General features: G+C 43.2%; 1 protein-coding gene across 1 annotated transcript; it reads right to left on the bottom strand.

The window, feature by feature from the left end:
- Nucleotides 1-19,387: 19,387 nt before the first annotated feature.
- On the bottom strand, nucleotides 19,388-24,690 carry nrn1a (neuritin 1a). The gene is made up of 3 exons (XM_083667285.1): nucleotides 24,422-24,690; nucleotides 21,306-21,450; nucleotides 19,388-20,479 (listed from the first exon to the last, which is right to left on the bottom strand). The coding sequence occupies exons 1-3, from the start codon at nucleotides 24,474-24,476 to the stop codon at nucleotides 20,251-20,253; spliced, it is 429 nt and encodes a 142-aa protein (XP_083523411.1). The 5' UTR covers nucleotides 24,477-24,690; the 3' UTR covers nucleotides 19,388-20,250.
- Between the last annotated feature and the right edge of the window lie 1,110 nt (nucleotides 24,691-25,800).

Below are 25,800 nucleotides of genomic sequence, written 5' to 3'. Positions count from 1 at the left end.
AAAGTATTTTTTTTTGTATGCTCCTCCACCCTGTAGTGCATTATTAACCTCCCACAAGTCAAGTACTCTGTGAAAAGCCAAATATGAATGAATATCTGCATCCCCATCATTCCTACCAATGAGAACTCTAGGCTTTCTAGCCTCGCCCAATCAGGGCCTTGGGAACAAACAACATTTCCAATGTTGGGTAAGTGGATGTTGGTAACCAGAAAGACAGTTTCTAACTGTTGAAGGCAATTTGCCGGAGTGACAGTTGCAACAATCTGTTTGTGCAGTAGAGGTAATGCGCAAGTCATTAATCTCATTTAGCCAATCCTCTCCCATTTAAATGAAGGCTTGTGTTGTTGGCAGAATATCTGTGAGGGGACAGTAAATGGCTGTGAAGATCAGCAACAGCTGCAGGATCACTGTTAAACCCTGTAGCAATGGAGATGAGCTACCTAATGAGCATTATACACATTTCTTTTTTTTTTTATATGTTTTTTTTTTTTATGGCATTTCTGCTTTATTGGGATAGAGACAGTAGAGATTGACGGGAAGGATGGGTGAGAGAGAGAGGAGGGATGACATGCAAGACGTGTCGAGGGTCGGAATTGAACCAGGAACCTTGTGATTATGTGGTATGCGCATTAGTGTGCTACGCCACTAAGCGCCCCCAGCATTATACACATTTTTACCATAGACATCACTGCTAATTCTTTAAATTGACCCCCTGTGTCTAAGGTATAGTAGCTAGCTATATAGCCAGATCTATATGAGCTTTTTATTGTTGTCATGCCGAACAGGTACAGTATTTTCCTGAAGCACGTGGTCTGGAACCAGGCAGAATGCAGTGAACAGTGGGGCAACATTGTATGGATCAAATTCACTTTCTTCTGTAAGGCATGTAAATAAAATATGTTGGTTGTTTATTTTCCGAAATGGGAGGCTGTTTCAATAATATTTCACAGTACTGAACAATTGTCTTAATACGCCTTGAACAAAAGATTAAGGTCAAGACTGTTTTGCACAGCATAACATCTGCATTCCCACTGAGTAGAGACGGACTGCAGATCCTTTCAAATTTAGATCCTGTGCCTCTCTGTCATGACAATGCCTAATAAGTATTTGCCTGGTCATGGATCTTTTAATTGGGCCAATATGGCGAACGCACGCACAGCCCGTCAAAGCCAGACTTGCTCAAACAGTCACAGCCCAAGTTCAGCAAACAGCCACGGCAGAAATCCAATAGATCACAAAGAGCCCCATACTCCTGCAAAGGCCACAACTGTCACAGACTGTGACAACACCATCTTGTCAGGTATCTCTTTGTGTTTCTCCTCTGGTCTCATCTTTCTCTATTAAGGGGATATCAACAGCTGTGTAATAACATATGATGATGTATCTATATCTGTATATGGGCCACAGGAGGAAGCTCCGGCCCCAGCAGGGTGAGTGTTAATAACCACATTAGCGTCTGCCATGGGAACGGGGGTGGGGTGGTGGTGGTGGGGGGGATTAAGACATTAAGGGTGGCACACCGTCGGAGGAGTGGGGAAGACATTAAGCATGGCGCTTTATTCTGGTCAGCTCCCGTTAAGGTCCCAGGGCGGCTCCCCACCCAGTCTGTCCAGCGTTCTCTCCGCGTTCGCCTCCGCAGATGACACCCGGATTAATCACTCCCTGAAATCCAGCTCCATCCGGGACCTCAGTCTGCCACGCTGGTCTAAACCCAAGAGGAGGAGGGGGCGGGGGAGACCTATGTACAGACCTACGTACAATACTAGGGAGAGGGGGAGGAAGAAAACGGAAGGGAGGCAGGCCTATACATGACCAACCCCTTGGGAGAGGGGGAGGAGAGGAAAAGAAGAGAGTAAGAGAAGGGTAAATCATAATAATACATCAAATGTCTATAGAGCTTTTCTAGGACCCAAAGACGCTTTACAAAACGCAATGATGGATTGATGGTAAAAAAAAAAAGTCATACAAAAAAATCATAACATAAAAAATACACAGCCAGGCCAAAAAACAAGACAGGAGGACAGAGAGGACCAACAGGAGGACAGAGAGGACCAACAGGAGGACAGAGGACCAACAGGAGGACAGAGAGGACCAACAGGAGGACAGAGAGGGCCAACAGGAGGGAGTAGTACAGGAGTGAAGGGGGGTGGTGGAGTGGTGATGGTGGGGGGGCAACAGTGGAGGTTATAAAAACATTTTAGATTTACATTCATGGCATTTGGCAGACGCCTTTATCCAAAGCGACTTACGACTTTATCCAAAGCAACGTACAAAAAAAAGGCCAAGGAGAACAGTTGGGTTTTGAGGCGGGACAGAAACACGGTTATGGATTCAGATTTATAGACGGATGGAGAGAGTGAGTTCCAGAGCCTGGGTGCAGCCTGGAGAATGTCCTCTCACCAAAACTGTGCAGGCTGGATTTGGGGATGGTGAGGTGACCAGTACTGGAGGACCTCATTGACCTGGTGGATTAGTGGGGGAGAAGGATCTCAGATAGATACAGAAGGGGGGGGGGGGGGGGGGGGGTGGTGGGAGGTCAGTGGTGGAGTCAGGAGTAATATTGTGTTATTGATAGTGTTTGACAGGGAGCCTGTGGAGGTCATGGAGAAGCAGCAAGCATCCCGCTTGCAACTGGAAGCAACTCTAATAGGGGGATGAGCCCCAGGTGTATACTAATTGATCCTCTAGTCACAGGGGGAATCTTGGTTGGAATTAGGATAATCTCTTTCACACCTGGATCTGATTTAACAAGACCAGTTTATGGTCATCCCATTCAGAATGTTGGTTGTAATTAACCCAAAGGCACTTTACAAAACAAAGGTTTGATGTTATGACGTAAAAATAATTAAAGGGACACTTCACCGATTTTTTTACCTCAAAATCGTTGTCCAGATCACCTTACAAACGTGTGAGCATGTGAAAACAGCTTCCAAACGCGTTATGTAGATCAAAAGCTAGGTATCACTAGTTTGAGGATTGATCTATTTGGGGGTAATCACTTGGTTTTGAAAACTACAAGGAGCTTTAGGGAGGAGTGAGCTTACTGTTCCCGAATTAACTGCTGCATGGTCTGTTTACATCTATAAACACCCTGCTAGCGCGTACATCTATCACTTGTCTGAAATCTGAAGAAATCCGATAAAAGGTGCTTTTTTGAGCACAGTTTTTATATTCCCTGACTATTTAGACAGCAAAGACCACATTTAACTTGCTGTCAAGTCATAATGATCATTGATAACATTTTCCTTTCTTTTCCTCCAATAAAAGAGAAAAATTAGTAACACAACTAGGCCAGAAAATGTGTGTTTCTGGAGCAGGGTGGGAAAGGAAAGGCCTGATTTTAGCAATGCTGCAGAGGCAGTAGAATTAGACTTTTACTGTTTTACTGATGTGAGGAGTCAAATAAGAGGGTGAAGTGCAGAGGTTACCTGAGGGGTTGACTGAGAGGTTGAGTGAGATGTTGACAGAGAGGTTGCCAGCTGTGTTGAAGATGGATTTGATGCCAATAAGAAGGAGCTCAGTTTTATCGCCGTTGAGTTTGAGGAAATTGTGTTATATCCAGGATTTATGGCTGAGAGGCGGGATTCAATTATTGGCCTGGGGTGGGTTTAGTATGGATTTGGTGCTGACACAGATTTGTGTATCGTCAGAGTAATACTGAAAGTTTAAAGTTGCAACGGATGTGCCCAAGGGGTACGATGTATACGATGAAGAGTAAGGGGCAAAGGACAGAGCCTTGGGGGACACCCTGTGTAACAGTGTCGGAGTCAGAGGTCTCGCCGTTGAATTGTTTTCTGTTGGAGAGGTAGGAGCAACACCCACATTCAGCAGCCTGGTGAGCAGGATGTCATGACTTGTAGTCCTCTGTGGCTCAGTTGGTAGAGCATGGTGCTAACAAAGCTTAGGTTGTGGGTTCGATACCCGTTGGGACCATATATCCAAAAAAATGTGTGCACTCACTGCAATGTAAGTTGCTTTGGCAAATGTTATTATTATATTATGACTCACTGTATCAAAGGCTGCACTGACATTGAAGAGAATAAGGATGGTGAGGGCACCAGTCAGTATATGGAGTAGGGTTCAGGGTCACTTTCATTACATAGTAATAACATTGTAATAGACAGCCAACCCTGGCATAGACCTCATAGCATTGTTATAACATTGTAGATACACAGGTGACTCCAAGGAGCGACATAGGAGACATAGTCATGTAAGAACATTGTGGTATTTTCAAACCCAACATAACGCTCACACACTCCAATTTTGTAGAGCCAAGTAAAGGAACACTTTAGCCTCGGTCTTGGTTTGCTAACTGGGGAGAGGATCCCCATTTTAGATCAAACAAACTTGAATTAACATTGTTTGTTCGTCAAAACAGAGAAGCAATTATATAAGGTTGTATGTGCCTACAACTCAGGGTAAGATATTAAAGACACAGCTAGGCTCTCTCGTATTTGCATTGGATTATGTCAGTATAGCAATTAGTTCGGCTCATCCTAGCTCCATCCTAGCATCTCCAGCATTTAAACTCAGGTCATCTCACCCTCAATGTGTGGAGTTAATTTGCTCAGCAATTAAAACAAGCTTTTTGTTCTGTTCGCTTTAAGTGTGCAGCTCTTTCTTTATAACTGAAGATGATGAGGATTTGTTACTCTACTTGTGAAACTGGCATCTACAGTGTACGCTTTACAGGTTGAAAGCCAACTATTGGTCCAATGCAGAGGTGGCAAGTAACTAATTACAACTACTCACGTTACTGTAAGTAGATATTAGATATTTAGATATTTAGTAGATATTTCAAGGGTTTATACTTTTTTTAGTATTTCTGAAAGTCTGTAATGTTACTTTTACTTGAGTATGTTTTAAATGAAGTATTCTACTTCTCAACTTTTTTAGACTCGTTGTTATTCGTTACAGAAATACAATTATATCCGTAACAAAATCATTATGGCAGATTTTTGCACAAAGAAAATAAAATAGCAAAGCACTGGTGCCAAAACTGCGGTCAGTGTGCCCAATCATATCAACACGCCTAAACACAAACAGACCAATCAAATCAAACCGCGCATAAAATCTGAACAACGGTCACTCGGCGAGTAATAAGATTGAATTTGAATCGGATCGGCGCGTTGAAGGAGTGTAGCTAAGAAGGATGGAGATGGAGATGGTGAGGGAAGTTTTAGAGGAGGATGCAGACACTGGTCACGTTAGCAACTCTGAATCTGGAGGAGAGAAAGAACACAAACATCCCTGGCCACACCTAATCAAGCTGTTTGAGGTAAAGGACATCAAAGGCAACAGCGTCATGGTGCAGTGTAAGCTCTGCCCCCCCGGGATGGTGGAATTATCTGCTTACAAAAAGTTGTTGTCGAATTGAAGGAAGCATGTTGAGGTAAGTTAACTGTGATGATAGATTTGGCTATTTGCTGGCTAGAGAACATGCACACCAAGCTACTACTATCTAGTTAAGTAGGACAGATATTTGGAAGGCCACTTCTTCAAACATGTCATGAAATCTAATAGACCTAGTGTTACTTTGAACAATTTGCTGGCAACAGCAGCTAACACTTTTTAGGCAAGATATAATTGCCTCACCTGCCATAATGTAAGAATGGTTAACATTTTAGAACAGTTGTATGCACATTGTGTGTGTGTGTGTGTGTGTGTGTGTGTGTGTGTGTGTGTGTGTGTGTGTGTTAATTAATTTGTATAGGTGTTGTTTATGCCAGCAACCTCAGTGTGTTTAATAAGGTAATGTGTCATTTGATTGGGCAGACACTGATAATATCATTCTGTTTACAGAGGAAACATCCATTGAAAAATAAGGTATACCTCAGGGTGCAAGCGGAACAGACAACCATCAGATACCCCTCCACCAAGCAAGCAAGCAAAGATATCAGACCTAACGGCTGTGGGAAGAGGGAAACGTGTCAAGACAAGCTTGTCATCAATTTCATTCGTGAAGGTCTCCAGCCGCTCTTTGTGCTCGAGCAACCAGCAATTCAAAGACATCATCATCACCACACTGCAACCTCAATGTATTGTAATTTCAAGACCCCACAGTGCGTGATAGGATCCAGAAAGCCGCCTCCCACATGAAGAAGACTGTCATGGCACACCTAAATAAAGCTCAGTTCGTCTCAACTACAAGAGGTTGCTGGTCGGCAAGACAACGCAGCTACATCGGGGTCACGGCCCGCTGGGTGGATGAAAATACCTTGGAGAGAGGATCAGCTGCCCTTGCATGCAAGAGATTGAAGGGGTCACATTTTAAGCTCTTCCTGGGGCCCTTGATGACATCCACTGTGAGTATTGCATCAGGGAGAAAGTTGTGAGAACTGCAACCGTCAGTGGGTCAGACTTTCCGAAAGTGTTGAGAGTTTTCTGGGAACAGAGTCAGGCCGAGGTGGTTCAGGCAGAGCCAGGTGCAGAGGAAGCCAGGAAGTAGTCATGGAGAGGAAGCTGAATACCAAGACACATTTGCCATTCTGAAAAATGACACAGGTCTCGAATACTGTCTCCCTAAAGCGTCAACGTTGTGCGTGTCACCTTTCGAATGTCATGTCAACCAGCGGATGCTCTCCTGGCAGAGGGGAAAAAATGGGGAAAAAATTAACATTTTTCGCAAAATGCCAAACAATGTGGAACATAAAACGAGGCGTTCATACTTGGCTGCGGAAGTTGTAGAAGAAGAGTGCCACCTGCAGTTGATCCGACCCAATCAAACACGGGGGAACTCAACATACTTGGATCACACGCATCGAACAGGAGAGGGGGGAGGACACACAGCATTCAAAGTGAAAATCCACCGTAGATTGAAGACTCATCTCTTCAGGCTACATCTCAGCGGTCCCTCCTAAAGACCTCTTCACCCCCACTACCCCCCCTGTACAAGTTTCTCTCCAGTTAATAAAAAAAATCCTTCTTCTAGCATTGCGACTGCCTATGGCCCCTGGTGTGAGCATTGATTACTTTATCTTATGATGACTGATGGATAGATGATTCACTTACTGAAACAAATGTATTTGTTTGAAAGGCGTCTGCTAAATGCCATAAATGTAAATGTCAATGTAAAATGTGAGTAACATTTCACATTGCATATATCCATGTATGTACTCCAAATACAGTTCTTTAACACTTACTTGTCCATGAGTTATGATTACATTAACAGGTACTGAAATGAAATTAGGTTTTACAGGCTGAACCCTGCAGAAATTCTGCATTCCTGTCTGACTACTGTGCCATGATGAAGCCTGTGGAGATGGCTCTGAACATCCTTCAATCAGAGACTAATACACACGGGGGGGGGGGGGGGCTGCTGCCGACCATTCTGCGACTTCAAAGCTGACGGGGATGAGAGATCTGTCTTCCACTCATCCAAGCCTTGCAGAAGAGTCTCCAAAAGCTATGGAGCAAATGATGCAGGACCCGGAGATCTCTGCAGCAATCCTTTTGCCGAAGTTTAAAACCTCATGGACTGAAAAGGCTGATGTCATAGAAGCAGGTAGGCTGATGTCATAGAAGCAGGTAGGCCGATGTCATAGAAGCAGGTAGGCTGATGTCATAGAAGCAGGCAGGCTGATGTCATAGAAGCAGGCAGGCTGATGTCATAGAAGCAGGTAGGCTGATGTCATAGAAGCAGGTAGGCTGATGTCATAGAAGCAGGTAGGCTGATGTCATAGAAGCAGGTAGGATTTCCCCACTCTTCACTGTGTTTGTCAGATTATGTTTCTAACCTCAAAAGTGGTCTTGTAATGACGAGTCCTTGTCTGTTGTGTCGGCCCAGTTACATGTGTATGTCTCTGAATTAAAAATGTGTCATTTTATTTGTTCATACAGTGCCTAGATTTTCCCTTCATTTGCGTTTCATTTGTTGATGTGACATGCAACTGAATTAGGTTGTTACATTTAGCAGAATTTTCTTAATATGTTAATCTGTATTTTGTTGTGGATTCGCCACGACACAGTTTTGGTCTACATTAAACGCCATCTTGACACCATGACTGAGGAGGAGGTAGAGCCACACTCATCTGATGAAGATGACTTCTTCTCGTCAGTCTGGTCCACAAGGTCACAAGGTACAGGGGAGCTGGGTGGGTACCTTGCCTGTGCATCTGATAAAAATGGACCTGCTTCATTCATTTCCACAAATTTCCACACATCAAAAAGCTGTCCGTCAAACTGAACACCGGTCTGCCTGCCTCTGCTGCCTGTGGACGTCTTTTCAGCCGTGCTGGATTGCTTAGAAAATTGGCTCCTGCTAAAACTGAACAGCAAGTTCAGAGTGATGTGTATTTGCAGGATGGAGCTCCTATGTTTTATGTTTTTGTTTGTTTACATAATCAATATGTCGTGTGTTCATATGGAAAGCTTAACCTGTTGGTCTAATTCTATTGCAAAATCCATTGCCCCGCCTTTTCCATTACAGGCCAAGGCTTTCTCATTACTTCAGCAGTTCCATGTTCTCTTGTTTCCTCCAGAGCTAATGTGTCTGCTAAATCACAGTGCTGTATAAAAAAGAGCTCTATCCAATCCGTGCTTCAGGCATGTCCAGTATGCCCTGGTACTCCCCATTGTGTGTGTGAGTGAGTGAGTGAGTGAGTGAGTGACTGAGTGACTGAGTGAGTGAGAGAGTGAGTGAGTGAGTGAGTGAGTGAGTGAGTGAGTGAGTGAGTGAGAGAGTGAGTGAGAGAGTGAGTGAGTGAGTGAGAGAGAGAGTGAGTGAGAGAGAGAGTGAGTGAGTGAGTGAGAGAGAGAGTGAGTGAGTGAGTGAGAGAGTGAGTGAGAGAGTGAGTGAGTGAGTGAGAGAGAGAGTGAGTGAGAGAGAGAGTGAGTGAGTGAGAGAGAGAGTGAGTGAGTGAGTGAGAGAGAGTGAGTGAGTGAGAGAGTGAGTGAGTGAGTGAGTGAGTGAGTGAGTGAGTGAGTGAGTGAGTGAGTGAGTGAGGCAGTAAGTGGATGGATGAGTCAGTCAGATTTGATGTTTTTTATATTACATTTCAATTCATTTGTGAATTGTATGCTTTGAATAATTACCTTATGGAATACTGAATTAAAAGATGTTTGTTCTTCCATTAATTTCTTCTCTTCCTCTATAAAAAAAACATGTGCATCAGTTAATGATGATGAAATGAGCTAATAAAAAAGCTAATTGTTTTTATTTTAAAAGTAATGCTAATTACTTTTACTTAAGTACTTTTTAATAGGCTACTTTTTTACTCTTACATAAGTAGATTCCTAGACTACAACTTTTACTTTTACTTGAGTAGGATATTTCAGTACTCTTTCCACCTCTGGTTACAATGTACTCTTTCCACCTCTGGTTACAATACACACTCTCACACACACACACACACACACACACACACACATGCTGAGTCACATCTGGAGTTCACACAGGATGAGGCTGATAGACATTGAGTAGGATATTTCAGTACTCTTTCCACCTCTGGTCCAATGTGAGGCGCGCACACACACACACACACACACATGCTGAGTCACATCTGGAGTTCACACAGGATGAGGCTGATAGACATTGACGTCATGACAAACACACATCTTGGTCATATTTAGAGACAGAAATTGGAGTCATGTAGCCGCGCAGTATCATGTATATCTCCCATCTCAGCCTCCAAGGCAACAAGCCAACCTCCACCGACGGCCCCTCCGGCTCCTCGGGCCGGGCCAACGGGTATGGCTGTCCCCCCAGGACCTTCCCCCGTAAACTCACCCCTCGTTTCGTAGGGCCATTCAAGATCTTGAAGCGGATTAACCCGGTCACCTACCGACTCCAGATCCATGAGAGGGTGCCCATCTTTCCATGTCTCCCGGCTCAAGGTGGAGAGGACAAGTCCCTTGAACTGAAGAGGCTTATTGTTTAATTAAGACCATTCTTCATTAAACAATTCTATTTGAGTTGTGTGTTTTTTGTACTCAGTGTGGTAGCTTGACTCTTGCCAGAGGTTAGTCCTCTAAATGGTTCTCTAAGTCTTGTCTTTGTGAAGATTCTCTAGAGTCCCGGTTTCATTAGGTTGAGGCCGAGTGTTTGTTATTTTCTAAAGTTCTTTCCTGTCTACCCTGTGGATTATTTAAGTAAAGTTTAAGTAAAGTGGCCTTTGCCTTTCAACTGCATTCCCCTTGTCTGGTCTCCTCTCTCGCGCCTGGGTCCTACACCACACATCCTCACAACTTTAGCCTCAGTCTTGGTTTGCTAATTGGGGAGAGGATCCCCATTTTAGATCAGACAAATGTGGATTATTGAATTGTTTGTTCATCAAAACAGAGAAGCAATTATATAAGGTTGTATGTGCCTACAACTCAGGGTAAGATATTAAAGACACAGCTAGGCTCTCTAGTATTTGTATTGGATTATGTCAGTATAGCAATTAGTTTGACTCATCCTAGCTGAGAGAGATAGAAATTAGAGTCCCCATGTAGCCACACAATATCATGTATATCTCCTATCTCAGCCTCCATATGCGACCTAGACTGATTTCACCTGATTTCACCATGATGACCACCATCATCACTGCTTAACTTAAATGGGATCAGCCATCCAAGTGGTGTTCTTGGTTAGAAAATGCTCAAGTTGGCGGTTGGTGGCAACGACTGGGTAAACAAAACAAAGCCGAGGTTATAGTCATTGTCCATAGACTCCTGCAAGAAGGAAGTAGCTTAACCGTTCTAGGTCAGGTGGAATGTCTGCCATCTTGTTTAGTTATACTTACCTACGCTAGTGTCTAGGGTGTAGGGCAGGCCTAGTCAATAGCTAACCGATTTAATATGGCCCACCAAGGTCTTAGTAAAAATATTAGTTTTATTTTTTCAGAAGGTTTTTTTAATCTTAAATCACAATAATTTAAAGGTTTAATATACTGCTGTTCTGTGGAGATGACAGTGGTAAGCATTAATCACATGATGGATCACATGTCAGATTGTGCTTAATTGTGGTAAATTTGCAGTCTTTCATGTGATCATGCTAAAATTGTGTTTCAGCCCTCCGACCATCTGCTAAGAAGAAACATCATCCCGAAGCTTAATGTAATTGACTACCCCTGGTGTAGGGGCTACAGGACGTTTTTGAACCAGGCCAGAGAGGAGTAGAAACATGGGAGGTTGTGTGTGTGCCAATGACTTCAGAGTGTGTTCCTCAACAACCCCAGACTGAAAGACTGCCTACTCCAGAGAGACTACGGTTACGTGATCTGGTGATGGAGGAATGACTCAACCTCATGCTGCTCTGGCCTGCAGGGACCTGGTGCTCCGGTGCTCCGAGCACGCAAGAACAAGAGGGATTCTGGGCCAGAACGGCACGGTAGGAAGCTTAGGTGGTCAAAAGTGGTTGCCATGGAAATTCGGCTCATTTAACGTCCCAAGTTATTCTCCCAGAGAAAGAGTTCGCTCACGAGGGTGCTCTGAACAGCTGTTACATGCAGCCCGGTCTACAAGGGCATTGGAAGAGGTTGTCACAATGGAACATTTTTTTAACACAATATGAACATGGAGTATTTATACAATGTTGTTTCGCTGCAGTGTTTGATTTGATTGTAGGGCCCGTTTCAGATTTCATGGCTGATTTTCATCATTATATTCACATCACAATCTAAGTGAGTGTGTCATAAGTCAATCTGATCAGGGATCTGTCTAAATGTTAGCAATGACCACATGTTTTCTGTTCATAAGGAGGTTCTCAACAGAGTTTCTCAGCTGATTTCCGTTCCAAACAGGCGGAGCTTGGTGGTCTGAGAATCTGCAGGCTGTGCAGCTTCTTATAGACAAGCATCTATGAGATACTTTATGATTTGCAACAGATGAATGCATCTTTTTTGGTCCTATTTATTACCTCTGCAGTACATTTGCAAGCTGAGAAGAATCATCTGCATATAGTATACCTATTCATATTTCATTGTCATGGATATGCACACAGGGGTAATTTAATTTCGCATAGCTAAATATTGTCTAAAGCAGTCTTTACACTGATATCTATTCCCCCACCTTCCCTGATATGCTACAGTATATGCAGAGGATTAAATTGACTGACTGTTAGATGCTGGTGCATGCCATGCAACACTAGCTGCTGGTGCATGCCATGCAACACTAGCTGCTAGCGCATGCCATGCAACACTAGCTGCTGGTGCATGCCATGCAACACTAGCTGCTAGCGCATGCCATGCAACACTAACTGCTGGCGCATGCCATGCAACACTAGCTGCTGGCGCATGCCATGCAACACTAACTGCTGGCGCATGCCATGCAACACTAGCTGCTGGTGCATGCCATGCAACACTAACTGCTGGCGCATGCCATGCAACACTAGCTGCTGGTGCATGCCATGCAACACTAGCTGCTGGCGCATGCCATGCAACACTAGCTGCTGGCGCATGCCATGCAACACTAGCTGCTGGCGCATGCCATGCAACACTAGCTGCTGGCGCATGCCATGCTCTTATACAGAACAATTCAACGAGAGCAAGTGTGGACCGTTAGATTCTGCTTCTCTGCCTTCCTCTTTCACACGCCTCTGTCCCTCCCAGAGTCCTCTCTCACTAGAGACCAGCTGATTAAGGGGAATCAAATACCATTTGAGCATTTTCCACCTCTCAGAGGCACGCACCATAAGTGAAAATGAGGAACGCCATGAACGTTTGAGTGGTGTGAGAGAGAACTTGAGCGAGAGCTTGGCTCGGTGGTCCCGTCAGGGAGCGGGGGGGGGGGCTGCTCTGTGTTAGTTTAGCAAATTCAGGGCAGGTATTTTTAGAATCGCTCTTCTTTACACTGTGTGTTCGCCTCCAGCATCAGAGGAAGTCTGGTTTCTAGCAAAGCTTGCTTCTGACAGAACGGGATGGAAACATTTTTACCACTGTACTGCCGAGGAATCCTTGATGACACGACGTGAGAAAGCCCTCGCTCAACACCTTGTTTTCCTCTTTAAAATTGTGTGAAAGTGGGGGAGAAAGGGAGGAGGGAGAGAATCGAGAGAGATTTGTAAAGAGAGAACGGTGTACTTTCCATGGAATGTTGCAACACTCCGTTGGAATGTTGGAAATGAATTGTGAGGAACAGAGAGTGCAAGGGGGACAGGGTGACTGAGTCAGATCACTGAATAGTTAAAGGACAGTCAGAGCTGTGTACACCTCATGATAAATACATGGTGCCACGCTGGCCCTCATGTACTGTACAGACAAACAAACGCAGCCTTGATACAGTAGCTTCTCGTACAAACCAAGCTGTGCATACAATAGATATCCTGCACACACATAACCACACACACACACACACACACACACACACACACACACAGATGCACGTACACACACGTGCAAACACACAAATACACACACACACACACACACACACACACACACACACACACACACACACACTCTGCGTAAGGGCTGCAGTGTTGACCTCCTGTCCCCTGCTCTGTGCTATGCTCCTGCCCTGGCTGCAGTACTGTGGGTCTGCAGTACTCTGGGGTTGCGGTATGACTGTGATTTATCTCCTAGGGTGCAGGTGATCCGTGGCAGCTGCGCAGGAGAGAAGAAATCAATTTTAATGTCACCGTGCAGCTTCAGACGCCCAGGCACCCGCAGAGCCCCGGCACCCCCAGAGCCCAGGCAATTAGTGCCTCTCTCTCTCTCCCTCCCTCCCTCCTTCTCTCTATCTCCCTCTCTCTCACCCACTCTGACGCTACCTCTCAGTACCATTTCTATCTCTCTCCCCCTCTCTCTCGCTACCCATTGCTCACCCTCTCTCTTTCTATTTCTTTTTATCTCCTGCTATCCATTTTTATCTCCTCCTCTGCCACTACCTCTGTCTCTCTTTCCCGTTCTCTCCCTGTCTCCCTCTTCATTTATCATCCCCTCTGTCTCTCTTAGCCAGGATGATTATGACAAAGTGCTTTTTCTCTCTCTTTTGACTTCATCGTCATGTACAGTATGAGAGAGCTGGGCGGCTGAGGCCGAAATGATGTTGCGTGTGTTGCATAATAAAACTGGATACAAGTCAAGGCTCTTTATCATTAAGAGAACTTGACAGGATCGCAGTCATTGCGGATGATCATCAGTTCAACCGTAAAGAACTTAGCTTGTGTCCTCTTGACAGACACTCCCTGATCCTGCTGAAGCCGGGCAGTTTGGAGGTGGTAAAAGTCAATTCAAGCTATTGATCAACCACTTACATTTGACACTGAACACTTTAAAAGCACACTTCCTATCATATCCTCCCTCCAATCACGTAATTTGTTTTTCCGTAATTTTTCCGACAATCCCTCAAGCTCTCCATTTGGGCAAAGTCGTTTGAGATCCTTGAGACTAACAGTTCATATATGGTAACAATTAGGCATTAACTGCAGCTCATGTACCAGGAGCCAGGGGTTTGCCTCTTTGGCCCACCAGTGTGGGGGAGACACCTCTAGAGCCCTGGGGGAAGAATCCCAAAAGACACCAGACATTGAGTCTCCCCGCCTGCTAATTGACAGAGCTCCCACTCATAACTAAGTCGGAGCTCTGTCAATTAGCAGGCGGAGAGAGAGAAGGAAATAAAGTTTCATTGTCAACATAGGGGGAGAAAAAAAAAAAGAAAAAAACTCGAACAAGTGCATGTCCTAATGACTCGGGGAATATTTGAAGTGAGAGGGTGTTGAGTTTAGCATTAATCAAACCCCACTACGGTGCTCTGCTCTCAGCTCTCTCCACGACGTCGCCTCGCCTCCCCACTGGTCCTCAATAGGTCACAATGTCCTCCAAAGTAATATTTCACTGGCAGAGAGCCCCATGATGCTCACTTGTTTTATAACACAATCTCATCGGTAGCTAGGGGCAGTGCTCGGTGTACAAGCAGACATAAATAGCAGATTTTACTTTGAGTTTTACTTTTCCCGATCACCATGATGAGGGCCCAGAGTTTTCCCTAAACACGTGACCTGACCAGACTCTCAGGGCCATAGTTAGTTGTGGTTCCGTGGTTTGGAAAAAAAACGCCTAGCCCTAAGGTGGTGTGAACAAACAGAATAGAGGATAATAAGTCTTGTTTGGCCCCCTGCCCTGTTCAACTCACTACAATCCCTCCATGGTTATGGATTCTGCAGATGACTCAACGTCAGCCAGCCCACATCATTTTACCTTTGCATAACAAGTAGGCAGGCGTCTGGGAGAATTATTTATCCGATTATGATTAGTCGCTGTATGCGATCTGCAGCAGGTTTTGACAGCGGATGGTATTTGGAGTCCCAAGAATCATCTGCTATGTCTGCACACTCTGAACAATGGTATAATGGTTTGCCATTATTACCGGGTATTTATTACATGGTGGTAACACAATTACAACCTATTTAGTACTTTTTTGTTTCTTCAGGATTCATTTAAACGAACACCACCAGGATTAGTTTGATACCAGGTCATTATCAATCATGTTCATTTCTTTGAGGTAAGTACAAAGCAGCCAATGCCAATTGTTTCAGCATACCGAATAAATAATAATATAGGCCATTTAGCTGACGCTTTTATCCAAACCGACTTACATTGGAGTGAGTGCATACATTTTTCAGTATATATGGTCCCAGTAGGAGTTGAACCCACAACCTAAGCACTGTTAGCACCATACTCTACCAGCTGAGCCACAGAGGACCACATCTATAAATCCTACAGAGATACTACAATAACAGTACCACAATGAAGGTGCTAGCCTAATTCTATCAATTGCACCCTCTTGAAAGTGCAGTAATTGTGTAAATGGTGAATAGCACAGACACAGCTAGCTGATGTCTTGATGAATCACCTGACAGCCCTGCACTCCAGAGGTCCTGAGGGTAAAAGATATGTCCGTCCTAATTCATTTAACACATATGATCTAATCATATGAGATTAGGATTGGACACCATGGTGTGCATTGCCTACTGTATCCCTTTGATGTCTGTCTGTAATCTCACCAATCAATCACCATCTCTTCACATCGTCATGGTAACCTTTGGTTCATCTTGATAGGAAGTGCATGCCTCGGGTGGTGGGGAATGAGCTGTGGTCTGACATTGATGCAATGGAGGCGCTTATCAGTCACAATAAGAGAGAGGCAATTGGTTCAAACGTCACATACCTTCTTAACTTAACCTTCACCGGATCATGGTGTTTGCTCAGAGACCAGATCTGATATTTTCTGATTGATAATTGCAGGCTTCCAACCTAATCTCTTTGCGAAACATTGAAATTGACTCACCCTCAAACCAATATCCTCATTTTCCTGCTTTCGATTGTTGAGTGCTTACACCTCTAAGTGGTAGTAACCCATGCTCATGTCACATGTAGTATCCTGACACTAATATGCTACCTTCACTACAGAACACATACTACAGTACCAGTCTCCCCGCAGTGTGAGATCTGCTGATGAGGCTGTTCAAAGATGCTCCACAGATGTTAATTTGATTGATTGATTCATTTATTGTCTGAAGGCAAAATGTAATAAAGTAATTAACAGACTCCCCAGGCCCAACCGCTACAGGCTGTGTTTGTTTCAGAGGACAAACCCGATCATTCTCTCATCTCTCATCTTTCATCTCTCATATCTCTTTCTCTCTCTCTCTCTCTCTCTCTCTTCTCTCTCTTTCTCTTCTCTCTCTCTCTCTCTCTCTCTCTCTCTCTCTCTCTCTCTCTCTCTCTCTCTTCTCTCTCTCTCTCTCTCTTCTCTCTCTGTCTCTCTGTCGCTTATGACTTATGGCTTCTCTGGTCAGGACAGATCAGGCACATGTGTAGAGTAAGGTTTGCTTTTTCTCATGTGTTCTAGAACACAAGCATTCTAGAACCATTCGTACTGGACATTTCCCTGCATCTTCCTGTCATCATGGAGGATCTATGGGATGATATAATGTCATGGCCCAAACCCAGCACCCCAACATAGTCATGATGTGAACCAGTGTGAAGCTGTAGTGTTGATAGTGGGGAGGCTCTTTGTTTCATGGCAGCACTGACTGTGTTGCTTCTAGCTGTCCATGGTGCTGACTGACCTTTTGGACCTTTGGTGGTTCTGAACCGACAGCAGAGGGACTTGTGTAGCAGTTGCCCTTATGCACCGATCCTAACCACATCCATGCAAAACTGACGGTAGATTTCATTTTCTGTCCTTTGTTTGGGCTCTGTAGGGGCTGTGCATGTATGGTCAGTGGGTCTTTAGTGGTGCTGAGGGGACAGCTATTTGTTTATTCAATGTGTCAGTGTGTTTGTATATGCCCCAAATACATAAGAAATGAACAGGTCCTCCTCCACTCCCATACACGCCAGCCTCCACACCTTCACACTTGGCCCCTCAAGTTCACAGACATTGTTCAGACACGTGTGTGTTTTACCGTGCTCTGTGACAAGCCTCTATTTCCCACATCAACTGAACCTGTATAAACTTGTTGAGAGGAGAACCTGGGCTGATTTCACATTATTGACACAGCCTTTTACTCTATGTAGGGTAGTAAGTTCTACCCTTCTAGAAGCTGGCAAGGGCATGGGCATATTGTCATTCTGCCAACTCAAACATGACAAACGGCAATGCCTGCTGCTGATGTTTCCAAAAGGAGGATTTGTCCTTTTGCTCAAGAACATTCCTCTCCATAGGTTTTCATTCTATTTTGATCCTGTTGACTTTTAGAAAATGTATATTGTGTACTCTATATCATTTTCCCATGCCTGGTAATTTTTCCACTAATCCGTTATATCTTTTGGCAACTTCTGTGAATAGTGGCGGTTTTCTTCAGTGTCTTCATCAGAATATCGTCGAAATACATATCAAACAGGGATGTGGTTTAGGCCTACTTGGTGACTACCAACCAGAACCAACAGGGTAGTGTGTTGATGTGTCAACCATGTCATTTTAATTATAAAATAAACTTACATTAGCATTTTATTTATCATCTGCAGAACTTCATCTCGTGCCTAATCGCAACAAAATGTGCCCGTCTAATTTATTTAATCTAAAGCGTGGAGATCGTTCGTTGTTTTTTATAGGTCTATTTCTCTCATCAATAAAAAACGAAAATAAAACCAAACTAAGAATAGGATTGCAGCCCTTTTCTTGGAAGGAGAGACACAGACAGATTACTTTCATACATATTAATGCAAGAGCACGCGTTTGAAATCAAATATGTGTTCCCCCGGGAACAGAAATACAAATGAACTGCTGTTTGACGAAATCTGGGACCAACATCCGTTTTATTAGCTTCACACGTGAATATATTTCAAATATCAATTGCTTAATGTGCTATATATTTTGCCAAAGTATATGTTCATTTTGGTCAACTTTGGCAGCCGATGATAGGCCATTGTTTCATCCATTCCATTGTTTCATTTTTTTGCTCGCCCATGAACCCATGACGAGTTGGTGCTGCTATTTCGTCGATGTTGTAGGCCTATCTGATTTCATGTTTGATAAGAGTAATGGACGCCTTATGTAAACTCCAAATAAGACTGTTTCATTTTACAATAAAAAAAAATGGAAAGGTTTTTCCCAGATAGATAAACGCCGATTCTTGGTCTGCTACACTGCTCTCTCCCCCAGATCAATATGAAGTGACTCGGTGCCGTGGTTGTTGTAAGACTCTCCCTTATTAATAATGAAACACCACGCCTGCGCTCGATATAGGCCAGTCTCCGTTCGCCAATCACATAGTGTGTGTGTGTGTGTGTGTGTGTGTGTGTGTGTGTGTGTGTGTGTGTGTGTGTGTGTGTGTGCATGGGAGAGAGAGGGAGAGGGAGGGAGAGAAGGAGAGAGAGAGAGAGAGAGAGAGAGAGAGAGAGAGAGAAAGAAAGCCGTGTTCGGCTAAATGATAAATAAATGACTTGTCATCTCGAGCCTTTCTCATAAGTGGGCCTAACATCTCGAGACTCCTGCCTTTACACACCACAAAATACAACTGCTAGGCCAAAATGTGGCGCTGCACTGACACCATGAGAAGATCTCGATTCGTTGTTGAAATAGATATTACATTTTTAAATCGTAACTCATATGTTAAAATCAAAACCACACACTTATGTTCAAACATTTACTGTTTTATTTAATATTCTTTATAATTGTAGCAATCTGATTTTCAATATACCTGTATAATAATCAATCTGTTTTTAAAACTCTTTTGGAATAAAGTATCTATGTCTTTTTCTCAAAAGCTTTTGATATACATAGTCTCTTCTGTACTTAAATGATTTGGAATAGTCAGGTATTATAATGCAACATCCCAGAAACGAACAAACAAACAAACAAACAGAATACACATCTTTTTTGAAGGCAGTGAAACGTGGTCTATGCCTTGGAAACACTAAATAAAGCTAGCAAAATTTACGTCATCCAGCTACTGATTTCGCGTTCTGCGTATTATCGTGCTACTGTACTTGTGGGAAGTATGTTTTTTTTTTATATATATATAGGCTACCCTGGGGTAGATTATTCGTTAATGGAAGGGGAAATGCGTCAAGGGTAGAATGGCAACAGTCATATCCCTCTCCAGCCACTCCTTCCTTCACTACACTGGCCTTGTTGAGGTCATCGTGTTGCGGTCATTCTCACGTATAACCATCTAAAAACTTCAATTGAATGCCTGCGGTCATTCCTGAGTTCTCTTTTTCATTATCGTTATTGTTAGATTTCTTTTCTCGTGGGTGATGGGTAGCCGTTATATTTTATGAAAGTACAAACATCAGATCATCAAGCACCCAATCCATGTATACTTGGCTTGACATTATACATTTGGCAAAAAATAAATGAAGAAAATAAATATCTAACATGGAGGGCAGAAAGACCGACCTGGAGCAAATTGCCACTCTGTCGTTGATTTCGTTGAGCTAAGCGTTGCCTCGTATTATCCTACAGAATAGGCTTACTGTGTGAGCAGCTCTATACAATCACCTACAGTAACAGTGATGTCTAGGCCTACTATATTAATTATTCATCGTTGACTTTAATACTATGTAATTCCACGATTGTAGCCGGGCGAGGATCCATCAACATTTCATCATCAACTCAACACCTGCTAAATATTTAATGTAATTGACCCCAGGTCAGACAAATATGGTGGTGGAGCACTCCCCGAAGACGACCTGCCAATGTCTCTCGCAAAATCAGGTCGCCTTCGCCTTATGAAGTATAAATCCATTTGGGTGTAGATGAAATCAAACGTCTTTTTTGTCTTGTATTTTTGTGTTGATAGCTAGCTCTGGTTTTCTTTTAGTTTTCTCTTCTTTGTTTGTTTTTTTGCCTTTTTCTCTTTTTCTCTCTTTTTTTCTCCTAAAATGCAAGCCAAGTCACGAAGGCGGAAAGTGCCGTTAGAAGCATGGTGAAACCGAACGGGGCTGTGGACTTGGAGGCTCCGTTGCCCCCTCCACAGAGTTCAAACAAGCTCCCCCGGAACTCCAAATTTCGGGAGTCCTTTTTGAGCTTCTCCCACAGGTCTGTAGCTCCCTCTTGGCAATCCGCCAGCGCAGTGGTGGCACATGAATGGAAGTCATCCCAAAATCTGCAAATCAAATATGTAACAAGACAGGGGTTAGTAATAATGACACACTGTTCTCATCCCATTGGTTGTGTATTACTGTTAGACTGTTAAACGGTAACGCTGTAATAACTGTTGTAATACCATAGGTAAACAACAAACATTGTATTTAACACAATTGTATTTACACAATTGTATTTATTAATAATAATAATAATAATAATAATAATAATAATAATAATAATAAGAAGAAGAAGACGAATTATTGAATGATGATTTCATGATAATAATAGCCATATAATAGCCTATAATTTCAGGCTACATGTTTGACACCTCCCCAATGAAGTGAGATCCACGTTTACTGTAACCTTCTGCACTGTGAAGGATTCTCTTACAGCACGTGATTTCATTCATACCTATTCCAAAGACTCAGCTCCACCCTCCAATGTTCCATATTGAGACACCCACTGGCGCTTGGCTCCCCTGAACCTGCCACCGTATCTAATCCAATCTAGGCTATTGATGTTGACCCCTGACTCGTGCCATGTTGACGCTATATTTCTTTGCAATTAACGTGTGAGCTTTGTGTGTGTGAAACGGGGGGGGAGGGTATGGTTGGGGTGGGGTGGGGGGGCGGGGGTGTTCCTCCTGCTGCTGCTGCTGCTGCCTGCTCGAGATCTTTATGATGGAGCTGTCGAATTAAACCGGGGGCCCTCGTGCCATCTGGACCCCACCGGTTTGGTCGGGGGGGGGGGGGGGGGGTAGGCCTAGGCTGTGAGCTTGTGCACTTTTTAATTTCGTTCTCAAATGTTGCTGATCTTTTTTGGGGGGAGCGAGAGATGCTACTCACGTGCAGATTTTATTTAGGTTATCCTTCTCGTCCAGCTCCTGTGGATAGTTGGCCATGCTGTCACCCAGTATGAGCAAGCAGTCCGAGAACCCCTTGAACACCTTATCACATTTCCCTGTTGCTCTCACCGCATGTAGCAGATAAGCTGGAATTGGAAAAAAAAACAGCATATTATTCACTTTCCATGGAGGATTCCGATAAAAGATAATTTTAGCTTGTTTCTATTTATATTACATTTCGTCTAATATTCTATATGATTATTCATATCCGGTATAATTATATATAATGAGCTACAGGGTATTCATTCATTCATTCGTTTCCTTCCTTCATTCATAATGGTGTGTTTAATAGATTGTTAAAAATAATGGCAGGTTATTATCCAAACTCTAGTAGTTAACAAGAAATCTCCTAATAGTATTTATTCCCTGGTGAAATAGCCATCTGAGTAGGCCTGTATGCCAAAATTCCTCACTGTTCCTACACGCACATGTTGGAAGTGTGCGTGATGCCAGCCCATAGCGTATTTTCGCGTGAATGCGTGCAACAGCGACAAAGGAGGATGAGGTAATGCGCGCGCCTCGGCTGACTGATAAAAAGGGGTGTGTTTCCCTCGGCATGGCTTTGTCTGTGTGTGTGTGTGTGTGTGTGTGTGTGTGTGTGTGTGTGTGTGTGTGTGTGTGTGTGTGTGTGTGTGTAGTGTCAATTGCAGTAAATCCGTGTCTATGTTTATCAAACTAGATTAGCTTTCAAATCGTGTTATTTATTTAATAAAGAACATGACAGGGTTGTTGCTAAACGCACACGCATATATCAACCCTTTGACCTCCTCGAACTCAATTTCGATGTTGCCAAGAGTGGGACGCACCGAGCATGTTCGGTTCGTTAGACAGGAGATTCGGTCAATTGATCAGTTGTTACAGTTCCATGTGGTGTCCGGTCGATTGGTTCCAGAATATGCCTCGTAGGCTACACGGTTGTTAATTCCAACATCATGTATGGGGAGGAATCACGTCGAAACACTCTTTTTTTTTCTTTCTCGTTTTGATTAATCTTATTATATGCTTATTATAAGCAATGCAGGATGTTAAGTCTAACATCTTTATGTTAATTACGTTTTTTTTTTTTTTACGGTAATATGCATCAACGTGTAGATACACAATTTCCGAGCAATACGGTTAGGCTAGCCATCCAGTCTCATTGTCATCCTGCACGAGCTACTGTAACCTGCACTGTGTCATCACAATATGCTATGCGGAACGTTCTAGTCAAATCTGACAAGGTCACCAAATAATGTAACATCGAACGGCATGAACTGACGTCTTGATCCTCTCATGCCGCTCGAAAACCAGTAATAATAGTAGTGATACTAGTAGTAGTGCAGGTACAGTGTGGACGTGGCAGATATGAGCGGACTATAGGCTACATTGCAAAATTACACTCAACCTGAAGGAATTCGTGTATGGCCATTAAACATGTTATTCCACTTGGAGCGACATGGTTTGATCGAATTAACCTTGCCAACATTCTACAGCAAAGCAGATTGTTACAGGCTACGATTAACATATTATCAATGTGGTTATGAACGCCGTGCCACAAGAGCCTTGAATACTGCAAGATTTACTATAATGAGCTCCCGTGCAAATACTGCCTTCATGCGAGCCAGCATTCCGTAAAAAAACTACAGATACAGATCTAGATAATAAGGCTTTATCTGTGCACCATATAATTGCTTTAATTTATTTCGTTTACTGTAGCGTAATATATAGACCACAGGTTGGAAATGGCTGTCCCTTACATCGATTCTTATAACCCTATTTCGTCATTTTATTTTAGGGGTTATTCCAGCTAGTATATGTGAAATGAGGACAGAGCCTTAGAGAATCCATAGCACGTGTTACTCACATTCGTACCTCAATTTTAGCCTGCAATAGATCCCCATACTGTATACAACAGCCTGCAATGCTACCACTGGCCAGTCACACCCACCTACACTGTCAAAACTACTCGATCCGCAGCAAATGAAGACTTTACACAGAGGGAAACACGATAAATGAACGTTGAATGCCACCCCAAAGCCCACGGAGGACCCAGTCTTACACTTAGACCAGGTAATACTCGAAGGCTAAATGTGACCTTACGTTGTTACCGTTTTATAATGCCAGTAATGCACATCTAATAAGCTATTTACAATTAAGTTAAACGATATAATATCAAAACTAAATATGGCTACTGAAGGAAAGGCTACATCATACAGTATATATTTGATTTGGATGTTGATAATTCGTTGAATTGGGCTGGATTAAAATCAGCATCGAATGCTTTCTGATTAATTGAGGGAACATTAGAAATGTTCTGTCACTAAGACAGTTGCTTGCTGCGTATTTAAATACGCTATAACACTACAAAATCTTACTACAATAACATTAATTCGAAATCCATTATACAGATATCAGATGTTTCACGTATAGCCTAGGCTACAGCGAACTAATCCATGTACAATGGTACGAAGAAAATATACACAGCTACTTCAAGTATTTTTAATTATTGGCTTTTTGCGTCTTTTAAAAACAAATTTCCATTCACAAATCATATCAAGTCAAATCATCTCTGAGTTTTTTTTTCTACAATGGATCGGCTGCTGTGTCATGAATTATTAATAACTCCCTCACCACCACCGGATTCTGAGGAGCAGCAGTCCTTAAACGCGCTAACGTTATGCAATGCAAACGAAAAACATTACAGTATGCGATATCAACTCCGTAAGCTTGCATGTTTTTTTTTGTTTTTCATTGTTGCAATAAACACAACAAAAATGCAGATATTTTACACCATATCTCGTTACTAAAATAAAAAAGATACAACCTGGGCTCGCATTCCATAGAATATGCTACAAAATGTGTAAGAACATTGTTCTAATTGCAAGCCAGGTGAATAGCTTAATTTTCATACATAGCCTGAAACGATCGAATAGTTGATATTCCAATGCATTTTGGTAATTGCAAATAACTTAAATTTGCCACTATTAGGCCGAGGCTATATATTAACTAAAATATAATGGTACTACCTAATAACCTACTCTTCAACAATAACGGGACGACCGTGAAACGGTCACTCACCTAACTGAACAGCAAGAAACAGTGAGATATATCTGCCGGACCAAATTAATCCCATTCTACGTGTGGTAAAACCATTGGCGTGTAACAGATCTTAAAAACTTGGATGGAAAAACGATGTTGAAGTCTGGGCATCACACATAGCCGTCAACTTCCAGCGGGATATCACCGACACCGACTCTTTCTGTTTCTCCCTTTGCCTTTTTACGCGATCGGCGAGGCGAAGAGGAGTGAAATGGTGCACCCCGGAAAGTGAGGGCGGTGATGCCTCGTTTTTTTCTTCTCCTCTCTCTCTCTTTCTCTCTATCTGCTTCACGCCCACATCGCATGTTTGACGTAAAAGTGACTGTCGGACTCCCCCTTTCTCCATTTTCTCATTTGCTAGACAAGGCTAGTCCCCCCCCCCCCTCCTCACCCCCCATACGATCATTAGAGCTACTGCGGTGATACCCGCTTCTGGTTCACGGGCGCACGTGAACGCCCTGGACCACACCGACAGCTCGTGTCTGGAAAGGTGAGAGAGTACTTGAACTCGAAAAGTAGCCACTTCTTTTGGGCCTGTAAAGCCTTATGCATTTTCTCTTTCATATCCTAGAATGAATGCGTTTATGCTTTTCGTATGGCTATCTATGTCAGTGTTAAACGAAAAAGACTAGAACATATGAATAGCCTAGATGAATAGGCCTTTGTCTTATAGCCCCAGCCCCCCAGTTATTTTTGGCGAGATATTCTCTCCTCGTTTAGATACGTAGATAATACCTGGCCAAGTTTTCAATCGATACTAGCCTAGATGAATAGGCCTTTGTCTTATAGCCCCAGCCCCCCAGTTATTTTTGGTGAGATATTCTCTCCTCGTTTAGACACGTAGATAATACCTGGCCAATTGTCTTTTCATTGACCTTGTGTATGTGTTCAAGGCTATGAACGAATTTTTAAAGATGAAGTACTCATGGAGCGCTAGATGTGGAGGTGTAGAGGGACGTGTGTTGAGACGTATTATGCCGGTCACTGGAAACGAATGATAATTTCAAGTCCGTGCCAGATAGGTTACGGCGGTAAAGTTGGTTTCATTTTGGGATATTCGCAAGATACACACACTCACAATATGATACATTTGCTCCATAATATTCGGAAAATATTGCTGTTCTATAGCATAAATGCTTTTATGCGAATGAGTTTTGCGCATTGCTGAAAGTGCGTCGGCGGTGCATTTGACATTGGAAAGGAGAAAACATTCTCCCTCTTTCCACGACATGAAAACAGATGTCAATCATATAAAAATAATCTGTGTGTGCGTGTGTGTGTGTGTGTGTGTGTGTCTGTGTGTGTGTGTGTGTGTAAGAGAGAGAGGGGGGGGTGGTGGAAGTAGTCTATTGAGAATA

The sequence above is a fragment of the Argentina silus genome (assembly GCF_951799395.1).
Source record: "Argentina silus genome assembly, chromosome: 1".
NCBI lineage: Eukaryota > Metazoa > Chordata > Actinopteri > Argentiniformes > Argentinidae > Argentina > Argentina silus.
This window is presented reverse-complemented; position numbering and strand designations above follow the sequence as displayed.